General features: G+C 45.4%; 1 protein-coding gene across 1 annotated transcript; it reads left to right on the top strand.

Annotated features, from left to right (window-relative positions):
- Nucleotides 1-5: 5 nt before the first annotated feature.
- KAT7 (lysine acetyltransferase 7) lies at nucleotides 6-12,505 on the top strand. Its single transcript, XM_084496447.1, has 15 exons — nucleotides 6-191; nucleotides 1,508-1,655; nucleotides 2,848-3,024; nucleotides 3,215-3,454; nucleotides 4,015-4,097; nucleotides 4,249-4,338; nucleotides 5,043-5,141; nucleotides 5,311-5,421; nucleotides 6,215-6,406; nucleotides 6,727-6,816; nucleotides 7,533-7,673; nucleotides 8,534-8,627; nucleotides 8,810-8,956; nucleotides 9,849-9,955; nucleotides 10,632-12,505. The coding sequence occupies exons 1-15, from the start codon at nucleotides 177-179 to the stop codon at nucleotides 10,731-10,733; spliced, it is 1,836 nt and encodes a 611-aa protein (XP_084352573.1). The 5' UTR covers nucleotides 6-176; the 3' UTR covers nucleotides 10,734-12,505.
- The last annotated feature ends 7,378 nt before the right edge of the window (nucleotides 12,506-19,883 follow it).

Here is a 19,883-nt window from a genome sequence, read left to right as displayed (position 1 = left end):
AGGGAACAGGGGCTGGCGGCGGGAGCGGGCTGGCGCCGCCGGAGCAGCCGTGCCGGAGGACGGGAGACGCGGCTGTCACCACGGAGCCCGCCGGCGCTAACACGGCGGCGAACGCCGCTTCACGGCCTGGGGGCGCCGGGGACCAAGCAACCTCGCTGCCCCCGCCCCCGCCGAGGATGCCGCGCAGGAAGGTGAGCGCGGCCGGGGGACCGGGGAGGCGACCGGCGGCCAAGCGACCGGCCCGGGCTGCGGCAACCCCCAGCTCCCTGCCCCCCTTCAGCTGCTTCTCACGGGCACAAAACCGGGGGGAAAATAGCGGCCTTCACCCCCCAGCGCCCGCCCCCCTCGCTCCCTGAATGGCTGCCGCAGGGGCCCGCCGGGCGCTGATTGGTCGCTGTAGCCGTCACTCATCGCCCCCAACGGTTACCGATTCCCTCCCCCCCGCCTGTAGCGCGGTCCGCCTCCTGGCTTTTCCCATTGGACAGGCGGTTGGAGAGCTGGCCGCGTATTGGTTGGGCTGTCTTGCCGGGCTAGCCGCTGGTTGGTCTTCACGGCTGCCCATCTACGCCCCCAACGGTCACCTCCCCGCGCGTGCCTTGTTCCTCCCTTCCCCCATCCCACTCCGCCCCCCCGGCTGGATGTGTGTGGCAGCGAGCCTCGAGCCGATTGGCTGCCGGCCCGCGTCAATCATACCCCTCCGCCCCGCCTTTTCCCTCTCTGAATCCCCATTGGCCAGCTCTCCCTTCGGCTCCCTCCCGCGCGCGTTCTGATTGGCCGGGGCCGGCGAGGCTCGGCTGGGCGCAAAACAAAGCGGCGCGGGGGCCGCGCTCGCGCCGCGGCTGGGCTGAGGGGAGGCTGCGGCCCGCCCGGGGCCCTGAGGCGAGGCGGGCGCCGCCGTGTGCCCGGCGCCGCCTTCCCCGTCCCCCGCTGCCTTCCCCGACTCCTCCTGCTGTCCCCGGGGAGCCCAGCGCTGTTTATTCCAGCACCTGCTGCCGCTGGGCTTCGTCCTCGGTTGCTTTGGGCAGCAGCTGCTGTGGGAGCGCTGTTGGCTTGGCAGCGTGAGGCAACAACGCGTCCTGTCCGCCCTTCAAGTTCCATTTACTTTTTGCTTTAAATAAAGTCGTGTGTTGTTTTGGGGGTTTTCACTTCATCCGTTTTCAGCAACCTGTTATTGCGTCAGGCGTTGCCTGTCAGTGTGTGTTACACAAAAATATTGCCTCTGGAGGAAAACCCTTGGCGTATATTAGTTTAAATACCTCATAAAAAAACAAAATCATTAAGGTTGGAAAAGTCGCCCACCATCACCTCGTCCAACCATCCCTTACCACCAATGTCACCCCCTGAACCATGTCCCCAAGCGCCACGTCCAACCTTGAACACCCCCGGGCTCGGTGACTTCACCTACTCAGCATCGAGCTGTGTCTTATTTCTGTGCGTCCTCGTAGCATAAATACAGCGTAGAGATTTCAGTGCCTTTGTGCTAACGGCTGGCTCTGTGGTGTTGTAGAGGAACGCAGGCAGTAGCTCCGACGGGACGGAAGACTCGGATTTCTCCACCGACCCGGAGCACACAGACAGCTCGGAAAGCGATGGCACGTCGCGGCGCTCTGCCCGCGTAACCCGCTCCTCGGCCAGGCTCAGCCAAAGCTCTCAAGGTGAATGATTCGTTGCCTTAAACACAGGAGTGGCAGGAGGCTTGGTGTGTGCCACCTTCCTGAGCTTTGTAGCTTAAACACTTGGATTTTGTACCTGATGTAGCGCTCCCACTGGTGGGAGAAATCAAATCCTATCCTCTTCAAAAAGTCAAGCTATCTGCTTAAAGGAGGTGGGAATCAAACCCCTTCATTCTGCTGCCAGCTCTGCCTAATTTGGCTGAGAACTGTAATTACTTTCCAGCTAATTAGTCAAATTGTTACCATAGAAAAGCTCGATGGATTTGTGCTTAAGGTTAAGTGTTAGTTTTGTTTTGTTTTGTTTTGTGGGGGGGGTTGTCTGTACAGCAAGGGAGATAGATGCATTCTCGTGACTTGCTGATGCTACTTTGCAATAAACTGTAATTAATGTATTGATCATTATTTTTTACGCTTCTACTGTGGCATCCAGAGTGTACGAGGAAGCATTGAATGTGTCCATCTCCTCAATTTTAGTTTTAGTGGAGCCATTTCCTGTCGGTTAATAAATAAGCTGCCATATGGAGGCATAAGGGGAGGAAATGACCTTAGATAAGTTTGTTCCGTTGCTTTGTGTATACACTTTGTCAAATAATCTGGTTTGTGACAGATTTTCTTGCAGGTAAGAAATAGATGTGCGCAGTCATCCGGTGGCTAGGCTTTAAAAACAAGAGGAAAGGTGTTTTAGCATATGGGATGTTTGTGATATTGCTAGGGTATGAAAGCAATATTTTCATTCCAAATATTCAGTTTTACAGGCTGAGCAGTATAGGTTTACAAAACCATAAATGGGGTCCCAAATATAGCTCCGCACCAAAAGCAGCTTTGATGTTCTCAAGGGTTGTTTAAATGCTGATAGTTCTTATCTAAGCTAACTGTTATTAGCTTTGCAAATGGGAGTCATTTTGTAATTACTAGCTAATTAAGTAATTGCATCCAGAGAAAGTGGATCTAATTCCAGATTCCTCAGTGTTTGTACAAGTGTCTGAGTTGTACGCTCAGAAGAACAGAGCCAACAGAGACCTATCTTTTTGCTAACACACAGTAGTAGGATACGAGTCTGTGTTGACACCCAGCTGTCAGATGTTAGTATTACAGACCTCAGAGCACGTGTGAGGCAATTCACTGAATTACAGTGGTTATTGTAGATGTAATTATGGTATTTCCATGAAATTAGATTCCAGCCCGGTTCGTAATCCACCGTCATTTGGAGCAGAAGAGCCTGTCTATTCTACGAGGAGGGTAACTCGCAGCCAGCAGCAGCCCACTCCTGTGACTCCAAAGAAATACCCACTCCGGCAGACTCGTTCATCTGGATCAGAAACTGAGCAAGTGGTTGACTTCTCTGACAGAGGTACGTAGGGTGCAGTGAGGTGTCGAGAGTTTGCAGAATGCTGTTGGAAAGAGTACGTGAATCCGTTCTATGTGGGCACAGTGTAATATCCTGAGGGTAGAGGCTTTGAGACAGCTGTCCAGAGTTGCTTTACGTATTTTTTTGAAAGCTTTCTTTCAGACCAATTTGTAACATCTTGATCCTTATTCAGACACTAAAAATGCAGCGGATCACGATGAGTCTCCACCTCGTACCCCCACCGGGAATGCCCCTTCCTCAGAGTCTGATATTGATATCTCCAGTCCAAATGTATCCCATGATGAGAGCATTGCCAAGGACATGTCCATGAAGGATTCTGGAAGTGACCTGTCTCACCGCCCTAAGCGCCGCCGCTTCCATGAAAGCTACAATTTCAACATGAAATGTCCCACTCCTGGTTGTAACTCTTTAGGTAATTTCAGCTCCAGGATTAATTTGTTGATTTTTGCTTTCCTGCGGTGATATTCAAAGTCCCCCTCAGTTGAGTTATACAATTTTACAATATGCACTTAGTTAGGATCGGCAACATTACTGAGAAGTGGGTATAGAGAAGGGATGTGGAGCATATCAGCAGGTATATTCTTCCTGGAGGAGTTGTCTCGATGGGAATGTTTGGGAGATGATGGGATAAAGAGCAAGTCAGGAGTGTGAGCACAGGTGTGGGAGGAAAGAAAATGCAGAGTTTTACAGGCAGGGTTCTGGTCTCTGACAAAAGCAGGTTTTCATAAACAAATGAATGCAGTTGTTTAATAGATCTGGGTGCTTGCATGAAATGCAGTTAGTGTGAAAAGGATTTTCTTTCTTTGTTCTTAAAGCTTGTCCAATGAACCATGAAATGTTTTCCTCCTACCACACCGGTAATAAACTGAGTATCTCCCCGAGAAGCTTGTATGCATTATCTGGCCATCTGTGATACTTTTTAAACCTCTTTACGATCATGTGGTAAAAGCTTTTATTTCTGATTCTTTGCAGGCCACCTAACTGGAAAACACGAGCGACACTTCTCCATATCAGGATGCCCACTGTATCATAATCTCTCAGCAGATGAGTGCAAGGTAACCAAGTCTTCTGTTTTATCTTCCTTATGCTTTTATGGAACAAAATGTCGAGACTTGGAAATGGAGAAATGGAAACCAGAGAAATAGAAAAGATGGAAGCTTGGATAGTCGTTTGCTGCAGTATTGACAGATGAGTTTTGATTTCCAGGTGCGAGCACAGAGCCGAGATAAACAGATTGAGGAGAGGATGCTGGCCCATCGGCAGGATGACAACAACAGGCATGCCACCAGACACCAGGTAAGGCTGCTTAGATCAAACTGGAAAAACCTCAGCTTGTGGTTTCCAGTGACAAAGACTTTAACTTGATCTCCCTTCTTCACTTGTCGGATAAGCTATTGTGCTGAGTCCTGACACTCCCATTTGCCATCTCCAATTTGTTTCAGCGGGGGAAATTTATTTTATCCCTTCAATGAGAGACTGGAACAGCTAGTGAGAGCCGAGAAATGGCATCGGCCAGTAATATTACAAAGGAGGCTGGAAATGTTCTCAGGATGATCTTTTCTGAGTGCTTTGATGTGTATGACAAGAGAATTTCTGCAGAACTGTAAACTACCATTTTCCTCTGACTAAATCAAAGAGGATATAACCAAAGGGAATTACGTTTCTCAGCTCACGAGACTTGAGCTTGAGTCAAGATGATTTCATGAGTCAGCTTTGAGCTTTCCACATGATTAATCAGTGCATAAGGAATGCACCCTGTCTTGTGGGACTGAGGTGCGTTGGCAAATGCAGGCCACAGAAGGAAATAAAATTTACTGGTTTACATTCTTGTGTTGTACTTGAAGTGCTTTCTCATGTGTGCAGGTTTGGTTCAGAGACAACAAACGCGGTCAAATAGAAGCCAGGGCAGAGGTTCTTTAGGGTGAGAAGGTGCAGGAAAATGTTTGAAGTGGATGAAGCCTAAAGAAGCTTTCAACCTCTTTTGTTTTGTTTTATTTCAGGCACCAACCGAGAGACAGCTTCGGTACAAAGAGAAAGTAGCTGAGCTCAGGAAGAAGAGGAACTCAGGATTAAGCAAGGAGCAAAAAGAAAAATACATGGTAAAAGCAGCAGTTTTATTCTTTGATTCCTTCCTGCCTGGAATGAGACCACTAAGTGAGAGTTTGGCTTTTGCAGTCATCCTGCAACATCCTCAGCTGGAAAAGCTGCAAGATTCAACAGCTGAGTTGCAATACGGTGGCAAAAACTCTTATTGTTTTGTTGTTCCAGGAGCACAGACAAACCTATGGCAATACTAGGGAACCTCTACTTGAAAACCTGACTAGTGAATATGACCTTGAGCTTTTCCGAAGAGCACAAGCACGGGCATCTGAGGACCTGGTGAGAGTCCTAAGTCATAATATGTCTCATAGCAAATGTATTTGTTCAGAAATGTGAATGTTTTCTGGGGTTTGTGGTACTTGTGCAGGTAGGTGCTTTTCTTATAAGAACTTCTGCAGCCCAGCCAAGTCAGCAAAGTCAGGCTAGGGCTAACGCTGAAGTGAAGTCATTCAGAGGGTTTGCTGAAAGAACAGCTGGAGCTGAAAATCTTCAGACAAATGCTACAGTGCCTTGTAAGAGCAATAATTAGTAACAGTCTTATTTAAGAGGTGTTTCTTTTCAGTGAGAGAGCAGATAGCTTCACCTGCTGAAACAATAGCTAAAAAGTGATTAAAAACAAAAGACAAAAGCCCTATTGGAGTTCAACTTACATTGTTTCTGTAGGTGCTTTTCAAAGCTACCTTCCATCTCCAGAAATGAACTAAGACATATTTTAATGCTTACTGGTAACAACTGCATTTGGGATATCTTAAGGCAGGGCATTAGGCTGTATCCCTCTCCCTGCAGATGATGGAGGAAGTATGAAGTGGCATGCAGGTTACGTTGCTTTGGTAATAGAAAGAGTAGGATCCCAGTGTTAGTATGCTGCTAAGTTCTGAGAAAAGGTGTTTTCTGATGAAAGGAAGGTTCAGTAAGTACTGCCCATGGAGAGGGCTCAGACAGAGTTTGCTTAAATTTAGAAGACTTGAAGTGAAGGATCTCCCTGAGGGAAATAAACAGGGCCCCTTCCTCTCAACATCCTTTTAAATCTTTTTTTTTTTTTGTAATAGCCATCCATTTATTTCATTCATAGGAAAAGTTGCGGCTCCAGGGCCAGATCACAGAAGGCAGCAATATGATTAAAACAATTGCTTTTGGCCGTTACGAACTGGACACGTGGTATCATTCTCCCTACCCAGAGGAGTACGCCCGCCTGGGCCGTCTCTACATGTGTGAATTCTGTCTCAAATACATGAAGAGCCAGACAATACTGCGCAGACACATGGTAAGGTTTGGGGTAGATGTGATTCCTGAGCTTTAAATCAGCTGTGAGCATTTTTAAACATCATTACTCATGTTAGTTCAGTTCTTCACTTCAGGAGGTGAGAAGATTCTATGTAATTTTGAAGGAAAGGCTGCTTTTTCTAGATGCAGGCTTGATTTCTGTCCCATTTAGTGGATTACAGAACAGAAAAGGGACCTGGAATTATTTTTTTTTAATCATAGCTAAAAAGTCTGTGTGTTTCCTGGTATATCCAGTAGCTGTTGTAACCTTTTCTGTCCTTAAAATAGTAGTGTCACCCTGATTTTGTTTACTTGTCATAGGCAAAATGTGTTTGGAAACATCCACCGGGTGATGAAATCTACCGCAAAGGCTCCATTTCAGTTTTTGAAGTTGATGGGAAAAAGAACAAGGTAACTAATTGCAATAATAAGCCATTCTTGATTGTGGAGTCCATCTTTCAAATGTGCCGTGCTTTTCCTGTAGAGAAACGGGATGCAAATGGCCCTTTCTCTCTAATGGAAGAAAGGCTGCTACAGTCGGATCTGTCCAGTTTTGCAATTCTGGCAGTCATTTTGTCTGCATGCTCTTTGTGGTTATTCCTCAGAGCTGTTTACTGGGGGTGGCCTCCTTAACCCTCAGTTGAAAGGCAGAACCTGCGCTGAACCAGTGGTTACAGACTCTAGGTAGAAGCCCTGCACTTGTGCCCTGTTTCTAGCTGTGTTCAGTCTTGAAGGCTTCAGAGGGTAAAAAAAAAAAAAAGCTAACTTTTGCATTGCTGGAAGTTGGGAGGAGTCTTTTGTATTTACCGCAGATGACCTTGAAGGCTGGAATAAATACAACACAGTACAAGCAAGCAGAGATGCAACCTTTGCTCCCCTTCACTGAGGATGTGATGTTTTGAACATTCAGAGATTAATATCACAAACAAATTCCCACCCTCCAGAAGCTAGGCTTACCAAGTTTCATCATAAATGGAATTGTTTCCCAGCCCAGCTGCTCTATTAGACTGTTATTTCTCAGATGATTCAGAACTTTCTTCTCATTTCCCTTGTATGTCTGTTTTTCTCCACGCTCGGCATGTTCTGCCATAATAAACAGGTGTATCCTACTCTCCTTTTGCTTCTAGATCTACTGTCAAAACCTGTGTCTGCTGGCAAAACTTTTCTTGGACCATAAAACACTGTATTATGATGTTGAACCCTTCCTGTTCTATGTCATGACAGAAGCTGACAACACTGGCTGTCACCTGATAGGATATTTCTCCAAGGTTAGTTTGGAAAAAATCTTCATATGTACTTATTATCCTAGATCACTAGCATGAGGTTTAGGACACAGGTTATCGGTACTGCATCTCTTCTGCAAGTTTTTGAGGTCTCAGGATTTGTTGCTTCCAGGAGAAGATAAAGTTTCAAACCTGCTCCATGTGAGTTGTTCCTACTGTTCTCTGCAGGGACTGAAGGTGCTTTGCTGTAACATCTTTTGGCATTACTAGTAAAAAAATCAGCTCAGATAAACTATTGTCACCTGTAAGCATAGTGGTGTCTTAAATGTAGGCAAAAGTAATGTTTAAACAAAATCTAAAAAGATGTAGAGGAAAAATACATCTAAAAAAAGTATTAGTCACCGTGTTTGTTTCTTACAAAGTACTTGGAGGAATAAAAATTCTTAGATGGAGAAGCTGAGAAGTTCAAGTACCTTAAACAGATCCCCCAAGAAAGTCACTGGCTAAGCTTAGAGTGTCCAAGGCAATTTTCTGGACTCTATTCTGTGCCCTGTTTGCTCAGTCACATTGCCTGCCTAAAAAAATAGGCAATCTCTTTGTTTAATCCCAAGTGTCAATAACTGAGAGTGTTACTGGCTCCTTCTCAGGTACAGCTCCGTGGCTGCCATCCCAAGCTTAAAATTCTGCACCAAACACCCAATGGCTAATAAAGTAAGATGCTAAGCTAGGCTGGTAGCTGAAGGATAATCACGTTACTTGTTTTTAGGGAGGTTTTCCTCCCATTGATCCTTTCTCCTGTATTGTATCAGTTGCACAGGCTTGTTCCATCTGTTGGGATTCAGATATACCCAATTGTAGGTGCAGATCTAGATCTGTTAACCTATTCTCTGTGTTCTTGGTTCTAGGAGAAGAATTCTTTTCTCAACTACAATGTTTCTTGTATCCTGACAATGCCTCAGTACATGAGGCAAGGTTACGGCAAAATGCTCATTGACTTCAGTAAGTATAAAGAGAAAAATTCTGGGAACATTCTGTCCAGTATGACAGCTTCACCAAAAATCTAACGTGTCTGGCTACTTTTGAGCAGTTGTCATTATACCCCATCTCTGCTTGTGCTGAGGAGGGTAACAGTCAGGATAAAGTAGTTTAGGAAGCACAAACAACTTTTCTTTCCTTTACAGGCTATTTGCTTTCTAAAGTAGAAGAAAAAGTTGGCTCTCCAGAACGTCCTCTGTCTGATCTGGGTCTCATCAGCTACCGTAGTTACTGGAAGGAAGTTCTGCTTCGTTACCTGCATAATTTCCAAGGAAAAGAGATCTCTATAAAAGGTATGTTTTCAACCTGAACAAACTTGTTGTGGGTTGGTTCAGTAGCATACCAGTGCATCCTCATTTTCCTCAAATGTGAGGTAGGTCATGCATTGATAAAGGTGTTTGTGTAGCAGCACAGTGAGTGGAATGTTCCTGTATTTGGGGATGGCTCCTTTCCAGTCCTGACACCATTAACAGTAAGCCAACTTGCAGAGTTTTGAAACTGTGTACTGGCTTCTTCTTTTAAAAAACATTTTTGGAAAAGGATCAGTAAAGAACGTCATACAGCTCCAGATTAGAATATTAATTTTAGAAAGAAAACTGGCTACCCAGTTGGCCACAAACCCAGTGGCTTTCAAACATTTTAGATAAAAGCTAAGATTATTTTAACTTCTTTTAATGGCATTTTTATATTCAAAACGGTCCCTAGGAATATGCTGCATTTCATAGCAATATCAAGGTTGTTCTGAAAAAGCTGCTATGCCTTCTTAGAGAGGGTTGCAGCATACTAACTTGGATCCTGAAAGCAGTATCACTAATTCATTACAACATTCTGTTTCAACTGATTATTCCCCACTGACTGATTATTCCTCAGTTTTGGGGTGAGCTGGGCTGTTTCTCTACAGCTCTGCGTGGCTTGTATCCAAAACTTGTGTTTCCTCAAGCTATTTGTAATCGATCAGTCCTCTGGAGCAAAATGACCACAGACAAGTGGTGAAGCAGATAACCAGGATGGTCAAAGGGTGCAAGTCAGGCAGCAGCAATAACACTGCATGTTAACGCTCCTTAGCAAGGCATTTTGTGTGTATCACCTCAAAAGGCATTGCCTAAGACTCGTAGTTGAAATCTATTATAGGGCATTGCAGTGGAATCTGTTTCTATTCTAACATCCTCTGATACTGGTTTGCAGAAATCAGCCAGGAGACCGCTGTAAACCCCGTCGACATTGTTAGTACACTGCAGGCACTTCAGATGCTGAAGTACTGGAAGGGAAAACACCTGGTCCTAAAAAGACAGGTAAGATTTCTGATGGCTCCTTCTGCGCTCCTTTCTTTACATTTAGCTGTTGCATTCACATGAAGTGGAATCAGCGTTTTGTTTGTTTTGTGATGGGTTTCCCAGCCTTTTGATTCTAGTGGGGGAGCACTGTAATTCTGAAATGTAGTAACTAATAAAATAAAGCATGGGCATGGAGCATTATTCTTTAGTAGTGTAGAAACACGCTGCACCAACTGTACTATTTTTTTCTGTATGGAATAACATTACTCATTGTAAGCAGCTTTTAGGGGAGCAATGGATCAACATTCCCATCGTGCTCCTCATCATGCCAACCCTTTACTGGGCAAATGTATGAGACAGTACTGAGCTGAATTCATGGAATCCTGAATGTGTCACGTTTGCATCCTCATTAGAAATGAGACAAGTGGTTTATACATCCCAGAATATACAACAGTTTCTCTCATTCCCTTCCCCTTCCCTGAGACTTTGCTTTGTAGCTACCAGTAGCTTTATCAGTGTGATTGGAAGTGCTTCTAGAAAGAGTTGGTATTTTTGTCATGCTCAGCAGTTAGTGAATGGGCTACTCCCCCAAATCTTCAGATTTCTGGACTTTGATGTTTGGTGCTGTACCGTGGATAATTCTCCAGCATGGACTGTTTGTTTTTAACCCCCCCTTTCTTGCTCTCTTCCCTAGGATCTGATTGATGAATGGATAGCCAAAGAGGCAAAAAGATCCAACAGCAATAAGATAATGGATCCCAGCTGTTTGAAATGGACCCCTCCTAAGGGAACTTAACTGCCTGTCACTCCTGAAGCCAGTGAACCCCAGCAGTAGGAAATACCCTAGGGATCTCTGTTGTATCTGTTGCTGTTGTGATTGGCTGGTACAGTACCCTCCCGAAAGATCAGTTCCCCTTGGTACTGTTCTGGCCCAGATCTTTTGTGCACACCACAGACGCTAGTTCTGAGGAACTTTATGTTTCGGCCTCAATGAGGTTGCAAGGATTGGATCTGTATAGGACCCAAACAAAGCTCCTAGCAGCACTGGCCCAAGGAGTTCTGATATCTGGTACTGTACCTGTCCAGTCACTGGTCTTACCCTCGCGTTCTTATTCCAATGAGGTTGTGTTGTGTCCTGTAATCTGGTTGTTTCCTCCTTCAGGTTCCTTGCTTTGTACGTAACGGAGATAACTTCTGTGGCTTTTGAACAAGGTCTAATAGTGCTTGTTTGGGGGAAGTCTGGTTTTCTAACAAGCTGCAATTACACTGACTTCAGCATTTTAACTAGCCCTGCCTGAGGGACTGTTCCATTCCTTATATCAGATAGTTTTTGTAAGGTAACACGTCACCTCTTTCAGCAGTGTTTTCCATATGATATAGCAGGTCTTCACATAGTTAATATTGTGCAGTCAGAAGCTTACATATCTTGTAACTGAGTGGTGTGATTGTTAATGTTAACCCCAAAGGAGTCAAGGCTAAGTGTCTGAGAACATCACAGTCACCTGCTTCATGGAGTTGCTCTTGGTAGGGCCTCCTGGAGCTACCACAGTACCACATCTGTTGGAGAGACCTCTTTCATTACACGTTGCTGCTTTCCTGGTTTCTCTTTTAGAGTTGGTGGGTTCCTTTACACAGAAATAGCCCCTTTCAGTATATTTCACTGGAGATATTTTTTTTCCCAGAATGGTCTTCCTTGAGTCATAACTTCTCTTCCTACTGGAGAGGATTTTTTCCTCTAGACTGAAGAAATAAAATCTTAACTATAGATAGATATTTGATAGCCTTGTCCAAACAGCCACAGAAACTCTGAAACACAAATATTGTCAGTTGTTGGATTGCCTACAGTGTACGTTCTGTGCATCAGCGGCAGCTCCAGTAAGCTACGTGGATGGTTTGCTTCTCTGACAGTGCATCCTTGTTTGTCTGTGTAAAACAAAAAAGCTTTGACTTCCTCTGTCCCATCAGCACCACTGGAAGAAACTATTGTACAATGGCTTTCAAGTATAACCACTGTCCTTGTGCCACAAGTTTGCTATATGGCTCCAATGGGATTAAAAGTGGGGGGACACAGATGTGAAGCAGATGATGGCAGCATCACGTAGTGCCAATTTCCTTTGAACTTCCAGTGCTTTCTCACTGAATGGTGACTGAAGTGAAGCACTTGCAGTGTACCAGTAGGTAGGAGCCATTTCCTGTTAACCACTCACCCATCCTTATGTGGAAAAGTTCTCTATTGCCCTTCTGATGGTTGTCTGCCTTTCTCTGCCTCCCTTTAAAAAAAAAGAAAAAAGAAAAAAAAGAAAAAAAGAAGAAAAAGGAAAAGGAGAAAAAAAAAGATCATCAGTACATGATGTATACTTTGTGGGCATTACTGAATTTTGCTGTTTCATGCCCTTTGCTCTTGTATTGTAACTAACTCCAGATACTCATAAAACTATCCAACAAAGTAGATCTCTTGTGGAGTAGGGAAGAAGGCCATTCTCGTGCAGAAGCTAAACCCTGTTCCCATGATGTGGTAGAATGTGCTATTCTTGTATCTACTTCTCAATAAAGCATGTTCTCTGCTCATGTTTGTGCCTTTTCATTTTTATTTTATTGTATATGCTCTCCTGCAGCTTCATTTAAGTGAAGCTGGTACTTTCTGTTGCAAGGGACTAATTTTGAACCTGTCTTTGCGCCTGGTGTGTTAAGGATTGGGACTGTAGCAGCCTCTGAGTTGGATGGTTTCGAGGTCGCCTGTATTGTATGTTCACTTGAGAGCTGATTGTACCCAGGAGGCTACCATGAGGTTGGTGCCAGATGCTGGCAGCTTAAATATGTCATCCAAAACTGGGATAGCACATGGCAACCTGAAGTTCTTGTAAGAAGGAAGGATTTGTCCTGACAGTGATAGCCTTAGATTTTCAGCCTTTTCTTCTCCGCTTCCATGACCATTTCCCCTTGCTTCTTGTGCTATGCCATGACATGGGGCTGCAAAGTCCTTCAAGTTCAATAAACAGCGTCTGAAGTTCAGTGCATTGCTCAACCATTTTGAGTCTTTGATGCAATTTCTGACAGCAGACAGTCTGCTTTTCTGCGTAACTCAATGGAACGAAGAGGAGAAAAAGTTCTTTGGACTCTGGGTAAGCTGCAGAGAGGCTCGGGTGCTGTTAAGAGTGAGTCTGATGTGTTGGTGATCATAGCTTGGGACTCCGCATTCTTAGCTTATAAACAAACAAATCGAGATGTTCTGTTTGAGATGCCTGACGACTAGATAATCAAACCCCCACACACTTCCCTGAGCAGTGGTGTTTGTTAGCTCACCGCAAGGCTCTTCCTATTTCTGTCTTAATTTAAAGACCATTTCCTTCATTTAAGATCATTAAAGAAATGTCGTTTGGGAGCATCGTGTTTTGCACAATGCCAGTTGCCCTTTTGATTTGTGCAAGTACAGAGGGAGACAGCGTCATTTAGTTTGCAGATCTCTGGACAGAGAGACAAGAGGGTAAGTGTTTTATTGGCCACGCTGCTCTGCTGTGTGACAGCCAGCCCCTCCACGCTTGTTTCCCTTATTCTGTTTATGCTGCGAGTTCTCTGGGGCAGTGACTCTCTCCCTGTACGCGTACAATTCTTAACACGATGGGGCCTCATGCTTGACAGAGACCTCTGCATCCTTTGGTAACGCAAACACTCGTTAAGCAGTGAGTCATACAGATAGCCATAAACATCTCCGGGTAACCAGAGGCTGAGACATGCAACTGCTCACAGTTTCACCCACGGTTTATTCATAGCAGTTGCAAACTTGCAGATGTTACGTACTGTAATGGCAGCGTGAAGCCCACCTAAAAACGTTGATGCTACCAAAAAGCAGCCAGCGCTCTCAGATGTTCCAGAAGATGCATTCTTGTTCCATTTTTTTTCGTTTTTAAAAAGTAACGCTTGCATTCAGCCTTGACCTAACCCAGAAATAGCTGATGTATGTAATTTTGGCACACTAATAACCTCACAGAGTGCTTTAATATGATGAACCCAAAGAAACTCGAGCAGAAACGCAAATTCGGTGCAAGACTGAAATAGAAGTCGAGAGCCAAACTATTTCATTTCTGTATCCCAGGAACAAGAACTGCCTGCGAATTGAAAGTCATGTAAATCAAGTACGATTTTGCAAGCCAGTAAAGGTGAACAGTTGAAGCAGGTGTGACTTTATGGGCTTTTTTATTTTTTTTTTTTTGAAAACCTTAGGTTATGTGCCCCAAATTAGAGAGGTTCCCTCCCGAAGAATTAGAGGGACATCTTCCAATGCTGAGTCCTGATGCTTCGTATCAAACTCATCATTTTTTTTCCCGTAGGCCAGCATTCTGGTGTCTTTTTTGGATGTAATCTAATGCACTACTTGGTATCTGAGGGGAATATATATTCTGCAAAAAATTGTAGGTCAGCAGAGCCAAAGTTGAAAAAAAATCTTTATGGTGTACGATTCTCTGCTGTCAGTAAATGAGAAATGGCCCTCTGAAAGCTGCATGGGTGCGGTAGTAGCCAGTCTGTGGACTTATATAACGGGATTGTTTCCTGGTGAGTTTGTTTCCCAGAGAACTTTCCATGACTTCTGCCCCTTTGCATGAACGCCAGCAATCCTGTACTGACGGGCCCTGCAGTCTGCAGCTTTTTCCCTGTTTATTTTGCTGTTCCTGGCTTTCCTGGTATAGTTAACAACTCCACTTTCTATTTTAGTCTCCGTGTTAAAAGTACAGGTGTGATAGCACAAGCTGCAGGCAGGTATCACCCAAGCATATGCTTCCCAGTCGATTTCACCCACGCTGCTCTGCTTTAGATCGTGCACTGCTGTGCCAGGCTTAAAAAGCTTCACTACACACAATTACTGCATGTCAGGCTGGGCCTGGACAAACAGCACTGACATATGAGCTGCTCTTCAGCTGAGCTTGTGATTATTTCAGCTTTAGGAAACGGAGGTGAAGAGGTTTATTGATCTAGTTAATGCACAATTTCTGTATTTCAGTTTCTCCCCAAACTACTCCCAAGTTTCTCCATGGAGTTGCAGATTTCATAGCAAGAGGAATTCTTAGCTCTCGTGCCAACTATTCTTGTAGGAACTGCTAGTCTGGGTCAAATCGAGATCAGACCAACCGAAGCATGTGTCTGACAAAGATCAGAATAAGGTGCTTTCACAGGCTTGCATAGAACTTCCACAGCAGCAATCCTCTGCTCGTTTCTGTTTCCCATTCCTCTCTGCTTTAGGCCGATTTAAGACTTAAAAAGGCTAATCGCTGCCTCAACAGCATATATCATCATTAATGTTTCTATATGCCTTTTTAAAGAAGTATATCCTTATAAATTATGGATCTTTTTCAGGTGATCAATTATGGGCTGCCCGTGCTGAAGCCATCCGGGGCTCTCTGCCTCTCGGCATGTATCAGAGCAGTCTCGGGGCTGCTTTAAAACTGAACATTATTCCAAAACTTCTACCAGCCTTGGGAAACAGAATAGTTAAGACACACAAAGCTTAAGTGTCCCTCCGCCCTCGTCCTTGAATACAGGCTCTGGAAGGACAATGGATATAAAGGCTTTAGAGGTGGTGACCCTAACAAAGAACAAGCCCTGTCCTGGGCTTTCTCAGGAGCAGTCACGTTCACTTTTAACTGCTACTCCAGCCTGGTGTGAGTGAAGGCAGGATTTTTTCAGAAACTGCCACTAGGAAATACGCTTTTCACCGTGGACATAGATAAATTAAGTTTTCTTCTGAAATTCTTCAAAGGATGAGGAAAGTAAAGCTGTTCCAGCCTGGAAGCTGTCCAAGTTGAACTGCCCAGGGCAAGGCAAGTTTTTGCAGTTAAAACACCCAGAATGAGAATTCAGAATGGCTTTAAACTACTGCCTTACATGAGAAACTTAAATTCACTCATTTCACTCTGTGCTTCAGAGCTCCAGTTTTTGTTAATGAGCAGTGTGGCCAGGCTGTATTCCATTCATGCTTCCCCTTAGTCCTTGGGGGCTTGCTGTTGCACGAACTCTCATTTTGCCATGTGGAAAGCAGACAAAAGGATCAGTTGTAGGGATGACTGTCACTGTTCCCTCACCACCAGCTGCTTCGTCCTGACCCTGGACTTCACTGTGCTGCCCTCAGCTGTGCCAGTGCAGTGTTTATGGGGACCATTCCGAACCAGATCGCTAACGTGATCCCAAAACCTCCATCTTTCACTCCAGTCTCTAGTCCATTGCAGCTGGTAGACCACAAAGCCCCTCTTCATCCAGTTTTATTCCCCCAGCCTCCTGTAATGTGGGTGCAATAAGGCTTTTCAATGGGATGAAGCAAAGCAGTGAATTTTACAGGGCTCATTTTTCTTCACCAAGAAGATCTCCAGGAATCGGTACGTTGCTGCCGGTCCTTCTCCCCAGCCCAGCACTGGCAGTTCTGCTGGCTTCTCCTTTTTGATGTAATTGTTTGGGGCAGGATGTGGTCATGTCGTGGCCGCGCTGAGGATCTGCGGGGAATGAATAGGTGGTTGATATTCTTATAAAGAACGCTAAAGGAAAAGAGACAGCAGGAAGGAAAGGAAGCTAAATATGTAAAATTACTTCAGTTGTTTCTATTGTGATGGCTGCGTAACTCTGAGCTTAGTTTAAACCCAAGTCCAACAGTCCATCTGCCAGTAACTCCGCCCTTCTGTTGTTCCAAAAACTATGGAAAGAACTAGAACACCTACCTCTCACACCAGCTCACAGACGAGGGGAAAAGCAACTCTATTTTGGAGAGCATCCTCTGTAATTAGGTCTGCTTTTTCCCCCTCCCCTGGGCTCCTGCCCACACACCGCAGTGAAACACCCGGCCCCAAGTCTGGGATGACAGCAGAGGTATAGCAAAAAGGGAGAAAACAAAAGGAAAGAAAACATCCTCCGGAAGCGAATGGATCTCAAAGGCTCTTGCAAATTTTGTACAGAGAAACATTTTGGATTAGAAGAGAGCTGTTAAACTGGAAAGGGCCAAGGCTTGACTCCGTTCTCCCCAGTCACAATGAACTCGTGCCAAGCAGTGGTAAAATACTGCTTAATTTGTACCTTCTTTCATAAAAACCACACATTTTGTTAGCACTGCACTCAAGCCATTCCTGGCTACAGTTCTGTTTGGGATTCGGCTGTATTCTTGTCCTACTGATTTTTTCACCTGCATGTCCTTGAGTGCTCAGTAACTGCTTTACCAAAGGATCGGGACGTGGAGTGACAGTGGACGTGCTGTTCAGTCGCTCCATGAACCATTCAATTAGAATAAAATAGAACCAAACGGTTCAGTTGGAAGGGACCTTCAAAAATCATCTACCCCAACTCTGACCACGTGCCTTTGTACAAATACCCACAAGATCCACAAACAACAATAATCCTACATCATATATCCATTACTGTGTATATATATATCAGTATATATATATTTCTAGCACGAATTAAAAAAAAATAAATAAAAAAAAATCAGCCTCTGGAGTTAGATACGTGTTCCATAATTTGTAGAAATTAATCAGGAAAACGCTGAACAATCCGGGCCCCACGAGGCAGTGAGCAGCCAGGCTGTGTGTCTTTAAAAGCAAATCTGCCTCGGTTCAGCTCAGTTCAGTGGGGGTGGTTAAAAGGCAGCTGCTGGAACAGAGGGAAATGATGCTGACTTTCATTTTCTTTGTGTTCAGTTCCCCTCGTGCCTGGGTAGGGACAGGGCATCGGGCTCTTCCATGGCTCGTGATTTTAGGTGGAGATTAACGAGGAGTCCGAGCCAGGGTTTACAACTGAGATAAATCTCTGCCGTAATAGCAGCTACGGTAACAAGAGTAGGAAGAGGTCTTGTGGGAGGGCAAGGGATCTGGATGCTATCACCTCCTCTTCCCCCTCAGCTGGTCTGAGGAAGGAATTTCAGTGGTTTTACATCTCAGCCCCGGGCTTCCCTGCAAGGATGGTTGGTGCCTGTGCTGCAGCTCCTGGTTTTCACACCAAGGGCAAAGGACATCGGTGGGTCTCAGCTCTGCTGGGCTGGATTTAACTGAAGTAACAGAAGCTGCAAAATCTGTTAGTGAGAGATTACATGACCTTTTCTATTCATGTGAGAGAAAATCTGAGGATCTCCACTGCTTCTCCTGAGATAAACACCAGCAGAACTGCAGCTCAGGGAAAAGCAGCTGCAGAGGCAGCTTTCGATCCCATTTTTATACGGGAAGGGCACCTGAGGAACGAAACAGCAGCTGTGGAGTTCTAACTTTAGATAGTTATCTACAGGCTACCGGCAAACCGCAGGCACAACTCCCCTTCCCGTGAGCTCATCTCCCTCCTGCAGTAGAAGAAAGGTCTGGTCCTTCGTTTGTATCCATAGCACGGGTGCTGAGCTTGTTCACAAAGCTCTCCTGATTTATCAGTGCTGAGTCCTTGATCCCTTCTTAGTGAGGTCCTCCTCTGAACATCAGGTTAGGGATGACTGCAGCACTGGGTAATGGGTTGTGTGAGGCTGACTTTTAGCAGCTTGTGATGACTCAGAGGAAGAAAGGGAACCTCCCCCCAAATCTCACGTACAAATGGAGAATCAATGCCCTCTGACGTGAGGCACCAGGGGTGCCTCGAGCGTCTCAGTGTGATGGAGCAGCCACAAATCCCACTGTCTTGTAGCAGTTTCTGAAGCAGGGCACCAGCAACATCCATCAGTGCTAGTTCAAGCCTAAACACTGGAGAAACACAAACCCATTTCACTCCAGAACTCCTGGATTCTCCTGGCCCAGCTGTTGAGCACCTAATTCAGGCAACTGCTGAGTCTCCTGCAGAGAAATCAATGCAGCAGGGGCTCATTTGTAGAGGGCTGTATCTCAGCAGAGGCATTTGAAATATAAATGAAGGAATGAAGGCAATCCCAGCCTTGGTTTGACCAGGGACAACTGCACAGCCGTACAACTGCAGCTACGTAGCATGGTGCATGTCACACTAGGGCTAAAGATGTAGAGGTGCCACCGACTCTTGCCAGGGTTCCCCCAGTTAATACATGCCTGGGACATCTTCATCTGTCCGCACATCCTTTCGCCTCCCTGACCTGAGGAGGGTTTCTTGGGCAGAGAAGTGGAAACAGGAAGCCTCCTGCAAGCTTCTCCCACTTCTGGAGATGCAGTTTGACCCCTTGGAGCAGCTGAAGGGAAACAGGATGTCAGTGAACCATGTTTGTTGGCAACTCCAGCGTGTTCCTGATGAGCCTGGATCAGGATCCTTGTTTGCTTTCCATCCCACGAGGGAGTTTTCCGTGCAGACCAGTTTGCACTCCTTCCAGTGTGAAAATCAGTGCTGTTTGAAGCGCTCTGTTTATTGCTTAGTGCTGGTAGTGGAAACTGGCAGAAGTCTGTAAGCAGTCTTTTGTGGCCAGGCTAGTCCTCGTATGAGAAAAACAGAATTCAGATGTGGAACAACAACAAAACTCAGTTTCATTTTGGCCAAGATGCCTCCTCCGACTGCCTTTGTGTCAGGACTGGTGACGGCCTCGAGAGGATCGCCGCTCGGGAGCTGCTGGTTCAAGGACAGCTTTGCTGCACGTCACAGCGCCCTGCTTCCAGCCACGCTCAGAGCGGTGGCTTGCAGCCAACAGGCAGCACTTTTCTCTCTGCTTCACTGCTTTTTGGAGCTAAATTTTCAGTGGTCATTGTGCAGGCTGGTATTTCACCCTTCCTGCAGGGAAAAAGGTCAAACTGAGGCTGTCTTATCTGATCCTGTGTCCACTTCCCAAGGACAAGCCTTAGCTACAGAAGGATGTTTCCTCCGTTGTCCTGGACCACGTCTCGTTGTTGACAGCAGTGCCAGGCAGGGGTAGCAAGCTGCCTGGTCATTGAAATCACTGGAAATCAGAACAGGCATGGGCGTTAGAGAACAAGACGAGATGAAGCTGGGTTTAATCTGAGTACGTTGGTTAACCTCTAATAAGCTCTTTGATCAGGTAATAGCT

Source organism: Aythya ferina (genome assembly GCF_964211825.1).
Source record: "Aythya ferina genome assembly, chromosome: 23".
In the NCBI taxonomy this organism is placed as follows: domain Eukaryota; kingdom Metazoa; phylum Chordata; class Aves; order Anseriformes; family Anatidae; genus Aythya; species Aythya ferina.
This window is presented reverse-complemented; position numbering and strand designations above follow the sequence as displayed.

What these genes read in the sequence shown, in the direction of transcription:
- KAT7 (XM_084496447.1), top strand. An exon ending in TCTCAGCAGATGAGTGCAAG is followed by an intron (nt 4,098 to 4,248) that starts GTAACCAAGTCT and finishes TTTGATTTCCAG; the next exon opens with GTGCGAGCACAGAGCCGAGA. An exon ending in AAAAGAGATCTCTATAAAAG is followed by an intron (nt 8,957 to 9,848) that starts GTATGTTTTCAA and finishes ACTGGTTTGCAG; the next exon opens with AAATCAGCCAGGAGACCGCT.